The 14884-nt window shown below is 37.5% G+C and overlaps 1 protein-coding gene across 3 annotated transcripts in view; it reads left to right on the top strand.

Moving 5' to 3' along the window:
- Positions 1-14884, top strand: part of DOCK8 (dedicator of cytokinesis 8) — a 312720-nt gene that overhangs the window by 107090 nt on the left and 190746 nt on the right. For all 3 annotated transcript variants that reach the window (XM_021001788.2, XM_021001787.2, XM_021001790.2), the window contains one exon: positions 3235-3306. In XM_021001788.2, the coding sequence (XP_020857447.1) occupies positions 3235-3306 (72 nt within the window). The remainder of the gene's footprint in view (positions 1-3234; positions 3307-14884) is intronic.

Below are 14884 nucleotides of genomic sequence, written 5' to 3'. Positions count from 1 at the left end.
TCTCTTGAGTTCTTTTAATTTTCATTTCTCTGATTATTAGTGATATATGATTAGTGACTTATTTATATGGTTTTTGATTGTTTGCAAGTCTTTTTAAAATTATTTGTTCATTTCCTTTTTCTTGTGGTTTAGTCCATTTACATTGTGTCTAACTCTTTGTGACCCCCTGGTGGGGTTTTCTTGATAAAGATAATGGAATGCTTTGCCATTTACTTCTCCAGCTCATTTTACAGATAAGGAAGTGACTTGCCCAGGGTCACCCAGCTAGTAAATGTCTGAGGCTGGATTTGAACTCAAGAAGATGAGTCTTCCTGACTCCAGCACTTTTTCCACTGTGCCACCTATCTGCCCCTTTAATCACTGGGAAATGGGTCTTAAATATTGTATGTCCCAAAAGTTTTAGAGTACTTTTAAGCATTAATAACTCCAAAAATGCAAATGCTACAAACTTACAAAAACATTGTTTGAAAGTTTAGTTATTTTAATTTTTAATATTCAATTAGTTCTCTGAATTTGAATAATAAATTCAAAATTTTTATCACCGTGCATCGTAGTTGTTTAGTCATTTTTTCAGTCACCTCCAACTCTTTTTGACTCCATTTGGGGCTTTCTTGGCAGAGATACTGGAGTGGTTTGTCATTTTCTTCTCCAGCTCATTTTACAGATGAGAAAACTGAGGCAAACAGGCTTAAGAGACTTGTCCGGGGTCACTCAGCTAATAAGTGGGAGGCTGGATTTGAACACTGGAAAGATGTCTTCCTGACTCCAGGCTCAGCACTCTCTCCCTGTGCCACCTAGCTGCATGCGTGCTACACGCATCACATGCACCTGTTTCCGGATGACACTTTGTCAGTCCTGCAGATTGGTTGAAAAGGTCCTCTTGCTCGATCACTTCAGTCGCTTGATATATCTCCATTATATTTTTTTCTTGTGAGGTCACATCAAAACTGAATGGTATCTATTAAAACCTTGTTGTTTAGATTATCTTAAGGCCAGGATTACAAGGGCGCTTCTTTCAGTCGCCGAGCAGCAGCTGATGAAAATTTTTACCAAGTTCAAAAATGAACTAGAACAATGTATAGCACAAGATGGTGGTTATGTTGAATTTTAACAAGAAACCTATCAATAATAATTAATTTTTCAAATGTTATTTTTTGTAAATTGATAGCATTTATACCTCTGAAGTTATTAAAGCTTAAAACTGAACTAAAACTTTTGAGACACCCTGGACTCATGTTGTTTCCTTATGTATGATGGATGTCATATTTTGATTAGATGCATCCTACATTTTATCAGTGGAGTGAAGGCTCTTATCTTCTTCATATCAGAGGAGGGTATATTTCAATTTTCCTACTCCTCTCACCTTCCACCAAAAAGACTCAGATTTGAGATTGAGATGTACAACTTCTTATCTAATATTGGTAGGATCAGAATGCTTGTCCTAGATTTTATTTAATTACAGCCTGATGGGGTTGGTGAATGTAATTATTTGTTCCATCATCTTTTGCTCTCGGTTATCAAAATACGCAATTGTTATTCACAGTAATGGGTTTCATTTGTAGTAAACTTTATCTAATTTTGTGTTTTAAGTATCTTATTAGAGATAACATTGAATAATACCCTAGGCAATTAAACTTGTTTAGTAACTATATCTAAATTAGTTTCAATGTTTAAAATATCTTAACAGTTAAATCCCTCCCTCTAGGTTCCCATCAGGATTCTTTGTCCATTTATCTTCATTTACTTTTCCTTGTGTGATTGTAATTAGTGTACACTCTATTCTTTTAGTTTTGTTTTTAAAAATGTGCTTTTATTTCATGAAGATCTTTACCAAGTACTTTCATCCCTCATATTTGTTAGTCTTAATATCACATCATAGAATTCTGTTACCTTAATGTCCCACAATTTACTTAGCCTTTCCTCCATTGTTGGACATCTAGGCTGTTTCCAGTTTTTTGGTTTGGGTTTGTTTTTCTAATTATACATAATGCTGCTATGAAAATCTTTGAACCCAGAGTTCCCTTTTCAGTTGTTTTTAATGATACCCTCAGACTATATCCCAAACAACAGAATTTTGGGGTCAAAGAATTTGATTTTTTTTTAATGATTTCATACTGCCAGATTGCTTGACATACTTCTTTAGAAACCCTCTGTAATATTTTGGAAATAGTTATTTCCTGAGGAGCGGACAGATTGTGGTCCATATCATCTGCTTTACCCCATTGTCAGTTCATTTATTGAGCTATGAATTTAATGTGGGTAGTTGCTATTATTTTCACCCATGGTAGGGAATCATTTACTTTTTTATTTCTTTTGTATAAAGGTTTATAGTTAATTTTCCTCAAAAGGAATTAATGGGATGAAAAGCCTTCTTGAGAATGTCTTCAAATTAATTCAGATGCTGTTTATATAGCACGGGATATTTTATGAAATTTTAGAGAGGCAATTCATTTTTTTTAGTATCAGTGTTTGGAACATCATATTAGCTATCCCCCTGAATTTATAGCTATCACCCTTTCTGATAATTTTTAAAAAACAAAGTGCCCTACTTTTCAGTCACTGCCAAACAATCTGTTGTGTGAAAATGTCCCAATGCACCTTGTGTTTAGGGTGGTGTAGATAGTGCCATTCTTCTCCAGTCATGCTCCCATTATTAGATCTTTTGTTACAAGGAAAATTAATGACTTTAATTAGCAAAGGTGTCAGAATCCTGAAGTATTTGGAGGGTATTTCTCATAAATCCTTAAGCAGCTTTGACATAAGCAACCAGATTTAATAGTCTCCAAACAAATGAAATGCTTGCCAGTTCCTTAAAGAATGAGATGATTATATTTCTTCACAACTTTTTAAAGAAAACAAAAAACTTGCAGATCCTAACAAGGCTTAGTATAGTTTAAAAGATTTCCAACTCAGTCAAACTCAACCCAAAAAATGGGTTATTATGGCTTTTTAATTTTTTTTAGTATCTGTTCACAGTTTCTTTCCTCTTACACCAAGATGTCTACAGGAATAAGTATAGTTAACATGGGTGTTATAATTAATAGCATTCCCCACATGAAATATCGTTAAGTTTCCTTCTGCATTCCCTCAGAAATGGTCCACAACTGGCGAAATGAATTTGGGGGAAGACACTCAGTTGGGTGACATTGTGTTTATGGAATCATCTTATCCTCAGGCCTGACAACATTTCTTCTAACTAATGACATGTTTTAATTTCATTTTCCATTTCCTCAGGGTTGAACTGGATCCTCACGTCAGGGACTGTGTTCAGACATACATTCGGGAGTGGCTAATTGTGAACAGAAAGTAAGTTTCACCTTTATGTAGAAAGTAGAATCTTTTGGGTTTTTTTATTTTGAAGAATTCTGAGGGACTCTTCCAAGCTACCACGGTAAAAGCAGGAATGGAAAACTAAATTAACCATCCAGCCAAATGTGGCCCTTGTGTTCTTTCATACTTGTTAGTTGTTTAAGATGCCAATTGTCCCAAACTAATGGATATCATTTAAACAACAGTAATGCTTAAATGTTATATTTGGTTTGCAATCCTACAGTTCAGAGATCTTCTTTACCATTACAGCAGTTCCATTCAATAAGTTAAAAATGTGGTTAATCCAGAAGACAATAGAGATTAAACCTTCTTAAACCCAAATGAATTAAAACATTGAATTTGTATTATAGTTTTTGGTGTAATGTAAGCAGAGGCACCATTTTTAGTAAGTAAGGGACACATGACTTTTTTTTGGTGAGACAGTCAGGGTTAAGTGACTTGCCCAGGGTCACACAGCTAGTAAGTGTCAAATGTCTGAGGTCGAATTTGAACTCAGGTCCTCCTGACTCCAAGGCCAGAGCTCTATCCACTGTGCCATCTAGCTGCCCCTGACACATGACTTTTAAGAAGGATGCAAAAAAAAAAAAAAAAGGACCAAACCTCAGATACATACCCGACTTCAATTATACTGTATGCGGAAAATTAGACCCAAGTTCAAATCCAGCCTTAGACACTTACTAACTGTGTGACTCTGGGCTCACTTAACCCTGTTTGCCTCAGTTTCCTCATCTATAAAATGAGCTGGAGAAGGAAATGGCAAACCACTCCAGTATCTTTGCCAAGAAAATCCCAAATGGGCCCACAAAGAGTTGATTGAACTGAATATGGAAAACTTGAATTGTGCCCATTAAGATGTAGCTGGAAATTTAAGGAAATTTAAGTTCAGTGTCAGAAGTTCTTTATTTGTTCATTCTCATGGGATATTTTATGAAATTTTAGAGACACAATTCATTTTTTCTAAGTGTCACTGGAACATCACATTAGCTATCCCTCCGAATTTATAGCTATCACCCTTTCTGATAATTTAAAAAAACAAAGTGCCCTACTTTTCAGTCACTGCCAAACAATCTGTTGTGTGAAAATGTCCCAATGCACCTTGTGTTTAGAGCAGTGCAGATAGTACACTCCAGTCATGCTCCCAATATTAGACCTTTTATTACAAGGAAAATTAATGACTTTAATACCAAAGGTGTCAGAATCCTGAAGCATTTGAAGGGTATTTCTCACGATAAGGCCTTAAGCAACTTTGACATGACCAACCTGTAGTTTCCAAACAAATGAGATGCTTGCCAGCTTCTCATAGAATGAGAAGAACATATTTCTTCACAACTTTAACCCTGATTCTATGACTGTGACTACTTAAGGAGGAAGAGTAAAAAGGCAAGGTTTGTCTGTCATCTGTCAATTATTACAATCCTTCTCCTTGTTGAGCGCCAAGTATTGGTAGCTTTTCCTTCTCCATAAACACTCAGGCTGTTTTTGAAGACTCTTTCTTCCTGTGTCTTGATACCACTGGGTGGTCATTGCTTTCCATCACTGATTTTCCCGCTATAGCCAACCTTAGAATTTAAATTCTGAAATTAAGAAAAACAGAAAAACATTCATAGCCCTCTTGTCCATAACTGGAGTCCTGGCCTGACGATGAGAGAGCAGGATGGTACAGTGGAAAGAGCACTGACTTTGGGGTTGGAGGATTTGGTTTCATAGCCTGCTTCTGATACTACTTATGTGACACGGGGCACATTACTTAACTCACTGGGCCTCAGTTTCCTCAACTGTGAAATATAAAATGAAGGGATTGAACTGGATCAGTGCTTCTTAAACTTTTTCCATTCGCAACCCTTTTTCGCCCAAGAAATTTTTACATGACCCCACGTGTATAGGAATATAAAAATAGGTATACAAATCAAACATTTACTGATAATAAATCATAAAGAAATTTTAAAACAATTCTTTGGCATACATATAATCTTACCATTTATTAAAGACAATAGTCTTGAATCTGAGCCGAGGCATTGAGTGGTGTGACAGCATGCACAGTGCAAAGTGTGCACGTTGTGTGTTCAGAAACAAAGCTATAGCAAAGTTGTGTGATGCAGCACGGGCAAGTGCTGTCAGAAACACCTTGGATTCATTACGCATTTGATTTTGAATTAATTTCTGGTCATTGCACATTCAGAAACCTTTTACTGTTGTCAAATTTTTTGCAACCCACACATTCAGTTACACATTGCAACCCATAGTTTAAGAAGTGCTGAACTAGATGACCTAAGAGGCCTTTTCTCACACTAGATCTGGGATCCTATGATGGGGTTCTCAAGCATAATTTTTTTGCCTTCGTTGTTCATTTTGTTGTCATCCCCGACTCCCACTAAGACAGTCATATCTGGGAACCTAATAATCTGGCTCTTCCCTAAGAGAATAAAATTGCTTTCCTACAAACACTCAAGCAGCTATTATTAGTCTGGAGTATGTATTAATGTGGGGTAAGGGTAAGCTCCATATTGAAGGCAACCTTTCTAGGATTTGGTGTAGACAACAGACCTAGCTCTACCACTGACTTGTTACGTTCCAATACAATGTAAACTCTTTCAAGCTAGAGATGTTTAATTTTTGTCTTTGTACAGCACTTAGTAAATAATTATTGATTGATTGAATGAAGTCATTTAAGTTCCCTTAAGTTTTCTCATCTATTAAATTGGCTAGTAATTTATGTCCTAACAACATTGTTCTGAAGATCATATGAGATCATGCATGTGAAACTATTTTGAAAAGCATAAAATGCTAGACAAATGGAAGATATGATTATTAATAAAGTGTTATAAAATGACCCACTTAGACCCTCCCTCTTCCTGCTGACCAAGTCTATGATGAAGCATTAAATGGTTTGAGAACCTTTTCTGGGCAGCTAGGTAGCACAGTAGGTAGAGTGCTGGCCCTAAAGTTAGGAAGACTCATCTTCCTGAGTTCAATTCCAGTCTCAGACACTTACTAGCTATGTGACCCTGAACAAGACACTTAACCCTGTTTGCCTCAGTTTCCTCATCTGGAAAACGAGCTGGAGAAAGAAATGGCAAATCATTCTAGTATCTTTGCCAAGAAAACCCCACAGGAGGTCACAAAGAGTTGCACACAAGCCTCATGGACCCCAACAAGACTACTCATAATCATGGCATGAACTCCTTCAATACTTTTAGTTCTCAGTCATAACACCTTCCTCTAGTCTAAGATATGTCTGTCTTTTCTGTCACTGCATGTTTGTCCTTAGGTTCATGACCTGATGAAGGTCCTAGACTTGGAGTGCTTGCTATTCATTCTCCCATAATGTTAGACTTCTGAAGGGTGGCAGATCACTCTTGTCATCTCTGTGTCCTAGAAATAAAACACACAAAAGTATCTATCTGGAATAAATCTCAATAGAGATTTATCGAGTTAGGTACTATTTGTCCCCAACTTACAGATGGACCTGTAATAGTATATCTACAAGGATGTCAACAGAACAAGTAAAATTAGAACAGAGGATGTAGAAAGAGCTTTTTTTCTGCTTGGTTACACAAATTGACTTCCTGGATGAATTCAGCTGGTTGAATCCATTTAGTTATGATCCGTTTCTCCCTTATTCTCTACCTGTCCCTTTGTGTCCATGGGACAACTTGAAATCTACCACTCCTCCCCTGCCCACCCCCTATTTTAATCATTATCTTGACTCTCCCCTTTTCTACTTCCCTGCCTTTGTTAAAAGGTAGGAAGGTCAAAAAATTTTAAACAAAAATTTTAAACAAAAAATTTTTAAATCCCAGCTGGCTGACTGAATAAGTGAACTTTGTTCTAAATAGGCGTTCTGCAAACACTGGCTCTGAGTGGTACTTATAAGTATTAACAATTTTGGCTTTATGGTACAGTATTCCTAAAATTTTTAAATGAGGGAAGACATAAAAAAATGAGTAGTAGATTAAAATCAAATGCCTCTCATGTTCCTCTTCTACTTGATTAGGAATCTTTCATTTTCCTTATCTATATAGGTTCATAGAATTTTAGAACTGGAAAGACCTTAGAGGTCATTTAGTCCCATCTCTTAAGCTGAGAAACTGAGCTCCTTAGAAGAAATGTGCTGGGGGTAGCTAGGGGCACAGTGGATAGAGCCCTGGCCTTGGAGTCAGGACAACCTGAGTTCAAATCTGGCCTCAGACACTTGACACTTACTAGCTGTGTGACCCTGGGCAAGTCACTTAACCCCAATTGCCTCACCAAAAAAAAAAAAAAAGAGATGTGCTGAAAGTGACATAGCTGGTGAATGTCAAAGTTAGAATTTAAATGCAAGTCTTCTTTTAACTCCAAATCCAAGGTTTTCTTCAATTATTTAAACCAGTGGATCTCTAGGTATTGTCAATGAACTTTAGTATTTGAATTTCAATAGGTTTATTTAGAGAACACCTTAGCAGACTAAGAGGAACATTTCCACGCTATCCTCTTTTCTCAGCAGTCCAATAACTAACCAGGTAGAGCCCTGGGCTTGGCATCAGAAAGACTCATCTTTTGAATTCAGATCTGGCCTCAGATACTTAATATCTGTGTGACCCTGAGCAAGTAATTTAACCCTGTTTGCCTCCCTTCCTCATCTGTAAAAATGAGCTGGAAAAGAAAGTGGCAAACTACTTTAGTATCTTTGCCGAGAAAATCCCAAAATGGGGTCACAAGGAATGGGACATGACTGAAATAACTTAACAACAATGTTTTCAAACGTTAAATTGGTAAAAATAATGAATGAATGAATGAATGAAAATTGCATGCAAACATTTCTCTTCTTTAAAAAATATGAAATAATTCTGGGTCCTGTGAGCTGTCTCTGTGTATATAGACTTAATCTGAATGGTTTTCTATCAGCTTGCTAAATTCTGCACCAAGGGATACATAAATGTCATTGTTAATGTTCAGCATGCAGTGAACTTGTTGTCAATTAAATAAAATTAAATAAGTGTTTATGTCTTTAGGAAGGGGCAAGCCTCTTGCATGGAGTGAAGTGTCTAACACTGAGATGAACTTGTCTCCTTTTCATCACAATTCCCTTGAAAGCCATGCATACTAATCTATAACCACCCCAGAGATTTTATTTGTTTGCGTAACATGGGGTGTCAGGTGTAAGTGTCTCCTAGGGAGGTCAGAATAGGAAACATCTCCTCTCCGTACCCTTCTCCAATGGAGACTTTGGTTCCTTCCAGGAGGGGAGCCTAGATAGACTCTATGCTCTTGTCAGAGCGAACAGATACCAAGCTAGAGCTATATCTGTCTATTCCCTTGAATAGTAGTAGTAGTCGTCTAGGGAGGGTAACTTGAAGGTTTAAGCTAAACTCCTGGTCTCTACTTCTTAATGGCGAAAGGGAACCCCAAGCTTTATATCCAAGGCTTGACTCCTTACCAAACTCTGACTCCATAATGAACACACATAGCACATAGCAAAGAAGTCCATTTATCCAAATTGCTTGCAAAACAGAATCAGAGAAAGTATGTGTGTAAGAACACATACTAGAAAAAAATATATATTGAATGACTGATGCCTTTAGGAGTGAAATAACTTAGCTCAACCAAGAGAGAGAGTACCAGATCTAATCTAAAAGGGAAATTCCTGAAGTCTCTAATGTAACAAGCTGTAGATAAGGACAGGATAGAAATTATCTATGTTGGCTTCTTTCCTGAGACTTTCTCTCCCTAAGGAGAGGCTGGAACAGATATCTTCTCTCTCAAAGCTGGAAGACAGAAGAACCTGAAAGGATTAGGTCTCTCTTCTCTCCCATTTGTGCCAATTCCAGCCTGTCCCTCACGCAGGTGTGAGGTATTGATATCCACCAAGGAGGAAAGAATCACATACTAATAGGCTTTGGGGCTCGCATTACATTTGTATTTAGCCACAATCAAAATTAAATGGCAAACCCTTCACCAAAATAATATTATCACAAGTCATATATATGAAGCAATTCCTACTGTATTTCTGAATGAATGTTTTGGAAACCATTTCTATCTGAATTTACTCAACCTCAAGAGAATAGCATTGAAGATTGAAAATGAAAGCTAAGAGGGGCAACTAGGTGGCACAGTGGATAGATCACTGGCCCTGAAGTCAGGAGGACCTGAATTCAAATCCAGCCTCAGACCAGACACCTGACACTTACTAGCTGTGTGACATTGGGCAAGTCACTTAACCCCAATTGCCTGAAAAAAGAAAAAAAAATGAAAGCTAAGGCCTATTAGTTACGCTCTGCAGGGGCAGGCAACCTGTGGCCTTGAGGCCACATGTGCCCTTCTAGATCCTTAAGTACAGCCTTTTGGCTGAATCTAAATGTATTCTGTAAAATTTGGATTTAGTCAAAAGGCCAAACTTAAGGACCTCGAAGCCACATGTAGCCTCAAGGCCTCAGGTTCCCCACCCCTACTCTAAGGCAATTCTGCAAATCTATGAACTTTTGGTTTGTGGATCCTAGGACTGTATTCCCTCTTAGGAGAGGGCAGGCTTTTGGGATGGAAGGAGGGTGTGTGCATATCTGTCCCTTTGCCTACTTTTGCTTCTACTACCACCAACTCTATTCCTTGTTCTCCTCCCTGGGATCTATACTTTGACATTCTCTTGGAAAGGACACGTATTAATAGAATACAAGTACATATGTGCCTTGACACTCTTGTGCCAAATCACTGTGCTCTGTAGCTCGAAGGAGGGATTTATCTAAGATGTAATACTTCCCTCAAAGTAAAGCTAAGTCCTAATTCTTCTAGGAAGCATCTGCTTATCTCCTTATCCCCCTCCCTGGCCTTGGTATCAGGAAGACCTGAGTTCAAATCTGGCCTCAGACACTTGACACTTACTACCTGTGTGACCCTGGGCAAGTCACTTAACCCCGATTGCCTCACCAAAAAGCAATAACCACCACAAAAATAAACGAACAGGTGTTCTGAAAATGCTGGCACTGTGTAGTATGTACCAGAATTAATAATTTTGGCTCTATGGTATTCTTATAATCTATACTTGAGGGAAGGGTATAAAAAGGCTTCCAGTGATAGATTAAAGTCAAATGTCCCTCATGTTCTTCCTTGATTAGGAGAAAATCCTCCATCTTCCTTACCCATACAGGATCACATTTCTATTTTTAACTTGCTATAAATAGCATTTCGCAGCATTATTGTGCCAAAGCTATGGATTTCGGGTATAATATTATCTAATATAATAATGACGATAGATGCTAGAATTGGTTAGCTACAGTGTTGATAGTGAGTCCGTGGCAAACCAAGCTCCAGTTTGCAATAGACGTGGCAGCCCTCTGTTGCTCTGCCAAAATGGTAGGCCTTGAACAAAGCCCTCAGCTCTGTTCTAGCTGTTACCAAGTAACATTCATACACAAAATTGAGCCAGGTTCTTAGGATAATAGTAATAATAGCGATAGGGACTAAATCTGTGATTCTATTAGTATATTATTATGTATATTCGTATACGTAGCTCCCAGGTGGGCTAATTCCCTCTAATAGTGTGCATCATCACTTTCTCTGCAACTTATGTTCTTAAGAGTTGGTCAGAGAGCGCTGGGAGGTCAAATGATTTGCCCAGAGTCACACAGTCCGTATGTGCCAGAAAGGGTACCCCAGGTTTTTTGTTGACATCCAGTCTCACATGTCAACATGCCTTTCAGACATCTCAAACTGGATGTGCAGTAGATATATTAAACTCATGTCCAGAACAGAACTCATCACCTTTCCCTCTGACTCCTCCTCCTTTCCTACCTTCCCTATTTCTGTGGAGGGTAACACCATCCCCCCAGTTCCTCAGGCTGGTAATCTAGGGGTTATCCTGGATTACCCATTAGCTCTCACCCAAAATATCCAAACTGTGGCCAAGGCCTGTCGATTTCACCTTTGCAACATTTCTCAAATGCACCACCTTCTGTTACATGGCCACCACTCCAGGGCAGGCCCTCATTACCTCATCACATCTGGATTATTGCAATAGCCTGGTGGTGGGTCTGCCTTTCTCAAGTCTCCCCACTCCATTCTATCTTCCCTTTAGCCCTAAAACACAGGTTTGATCATGTTACATACACACACACACACACACACACACACACACACCCCTCTACCTACTCAGTCAAACTCCAGTGACTCCTGATGCCTCCAGGATCAAATACAAAGTGCTCTGTTTAGCATTCAGAGTCTTTCATAACCTAGCTCTCTCCTACCTTTCCAGTCTTCTTACTCCTTACTCACCACCAGTACTCTTTGAACCAATGACATTGAATTCCTGGCTGTTCCACAAACAAGATACTCCCAGCTTTCTGCTCTGGGAATTTTATGTGGCTGAAACATTTTTCCTCCTCCACTCAGACAACTGACCTCCCTGGCTTCCTTAAATCCCAACTGAAACCCACCTTCTACAGAAAGCCTTCCCCAACCCCTCTTAATTCCAAGGCTTTCCTTCTTTTAATTATTTCCTACTTATCCTGAATATAGCTTACTCTGTGTATATTTCTTTGCATGTTGACTACCCCATTAGATTGTAAACTTTTTGAAGGCAGGAACTGCCTTTTGCTTCTTTTTGTATCTCCAGCACTTAGCACAGTGCCTGGTATATAGAAGGCACTTAATAAATGTTTATTGATTGATTGATTGATTGATTGATTGACTAGCACCTACTTCCCAGGATTGTTGTGAAGATCAAGTGAGATAATTATAAAGCACTTACCATAGTGCTTTTCAATACAGTAAAAGCCATACAAATGTTAGCAATTAGATCAGACTTGATCCCACGTCTTCTGGCTTTGAGGTTGGCTCTCTATCCACTATGCCATGCAGCCTCTCACAATAATTTTTTTTTAAAGCAATGCAAGGATTGGGCAAAAACTGTAGCACTTAACTACAGGCTATGGCAATTTACCACCTAGCAAGATGCAACTTGGTGATAAGAATTATACATCAGAAATTTGATATCTTTCATGAACTGAAAGGCAACAAAAACAGACCTCAAAAGATCCTAGAGAAGAATCCTACAATATGTAGTTTACAGGAAACACATTTGAAGCAGAGAGATACACACAGGGTAAAGGTAAGGGGCTAGAGCAGAATTTATTATGCTTCAGCTGAAGCAAAGAAAGCAGGGGTAGCAATCATGATCTCAGACAAAGCAAAAGCAAAAATAGGTCAAATTAAAAGAGATAAGGAAGGAACTATATCTTGCTGAAAGGGGCCATAGACAATGAAGTCATATCAATACTAACCATATATGTACCAAATGATATAGCATCTAAATTTTTGAAAGAGAAGTTGAATGAGGAGGAAATAGATAATAAAACTATACTAGTGGGGAACCTCAATTTTCTCCTCTCAGAACTAGATAAATCTAACCAAAAAATACACAAGAAAGAAGTTAAGGAGGTGAATACAATTTTGGAAAAGCTAGATATGATAGAACTATGGAGAAAACTGAATGGTAATAGAAAGGAATATACCTTTTTCTCAGCAGTATATGGCACCTACACAAAAACTAACCATGTATTAGAACATAAAAACCTCACAACCAAATGCAGAAAGGTAGAAATAGTGAATGCATCCTTTTCAGATCATAATGTAATAAAAGTTACATTTAATAATGGACAATGGAAAGAGATTAAAATTTAATTGGAAATGAAATAATCTAATCCTAAAAAAAATAAATGGGTAAAAGAACAAATCATAGAAACGACTGATAATTTCATTAAAGAAAATGGCAATAATGAGACAACATACCAAAATTTGTGGGATGCAGCCTAAGTGGTACTTATGGGAAAATTTACAAGTCTAATTGTTTATGTCAATAAAATAAAGAAAAAAATAGATCAATGAATTGGGCATGCACACACACAAAAAAGAACAAATTAAAAATCTCCAATTAAATCCAAATTGGAAATCCTGAAAATCAGGAGAGGTTAGTAAAATTGAAAGTAAGAAAATCATTGAACTACTAAATAAAACTAGAAGCTGGTTTTATGAAAGGACCAATAAAATAGATAAACCATTGGTTAATTTGATTTTTAAAAGGAAAGAAGAGACCCAAATTACTGGTATCAAAAACAAAAGGAGTGAATTCACCACCAATGAAGAAGAAATTAAGACAATTGTTAGAAGCTACCTTGTGAAATTTATTAGCATATAACTGGGCAATCTAAATGAAATGGATGAATATCTACAAAAATATAAATTAGCCAGATTAACAGAAGAAGAAATAAAATATGTCTATTTTAGAAAAAGAAATTGAACAAGCAATCAATGAATTTCCAAAGAAAAAATCCCCAGGACCAGATGGATTCACAAGCGAATTCTACCAAACATTTAAAGAACAACTAATCCCAATACCTAATATACCTATTTGAAAAAATAGGTGTCCTACCAAATTCCTTTTATGACACAAATATGATGCTGATACCCATAGCAGGAAAAGCCAAAACAGAAAAAGAAAATTATAGACCAATTTTCCTAATGAATATTGATGAAAAATTTTAAATAAAATACTAGCACAGAGATTATAGCAATATATATTCACAAGGATCATACACTATGATGGGATTTATACCAGGAAGGCAGGGGTTGGTTCAATATTAGGAAAACTATCAGTGTAATTGACCACATCAGTAACAAAACCAACAGAAATCTTATGATTATCTCAACACGTGCAGAAAAAGCCTTTGAGAAAATATAGCACCCATTCCTATTAAAAACTCTAGAGAGCATAGCAATAAATGGAGTTTACCTTAAAATTATAAGTAATGTTTGTCTAAAACCATCAGCAAGCATTTTCTGTATTGAGGAGAAGCTAGGACTGCTCAGCATGGTGTCCTTGAATCAAAGAAGCCACTATGCTCTATGAGCCAAGCAAAGTTGCAGTAGCTCAAAAAAAAAAAAAGTGAGATGTACAAATTTAGAGACATCTTCCACTCCAAATGTTAATATGGATTATTTGTGCCTCACCTGTGGTAGAACATTCTGAGATTGTTCTGATCTGATGACACACTGTACCTTGACTCCAACATAGTGATGTCATTTTGGTCCTCTTTGAGAGCAAAGGACAATAAGCAACCACCAACCAATGGGAGCTGATGAGATCACCAATTGAAATAGTATCGAGGGAGAAGAGAGTATTGGCTTTGGAATGGCCTTTGGCTAGTGAGAATGATCTGGGTAAAGGACCAGAAAAGAGAAGTACCAGCCAGATAGAAAGAGGAGCAGGGGATAGCAGTGTCACAAAACCCTGGAGAAGAGAAAGCCTCCAAGAGGAAGTGATCCACAGAGTCACACTGCAGAGAGGTCGGAAAGGATAAGGAATGAGAAAGGGTCATTAGATCTGGACATTTAAAAGATCACTGGTAACCCTGGAGAGAACAAGTTAAATGATGAGGTCAGAAAACTGATTGCTATGGGTTTAGAAAAATGAGAGGATGTGGAAGAAGCTGGGTGACATAACTTTACTGGGATTGTTGTTCAGTCGTTTTTCAGTTCTGTCTGACTCTGTGTGACCCCATTGGGGGTTTTCTTGGAAAAGATATTG

Source organism: Phascolarctos cinereus, unplaced genomic scaffold (assembly GCF_003287225.1).
Source record: "Phascolarctos cinereus isolate Bilbo 61053 unplaced genomic scaffold, phaCin_HiC Scaffold_4;HRSCAF=312, whole genome shotgun sequence".
Lineage (NCBI taxonomy): Eukaryota > Metazoa > Chordata > Mammalia > Diprotodontia > Phascolarctidae > Phascolarctos > Phascolarctos cinereus.
Note: the sequence above shows the minus strand (reverse complement) of the source record. Positions and strands in the feature narration are given on the sequence as shown.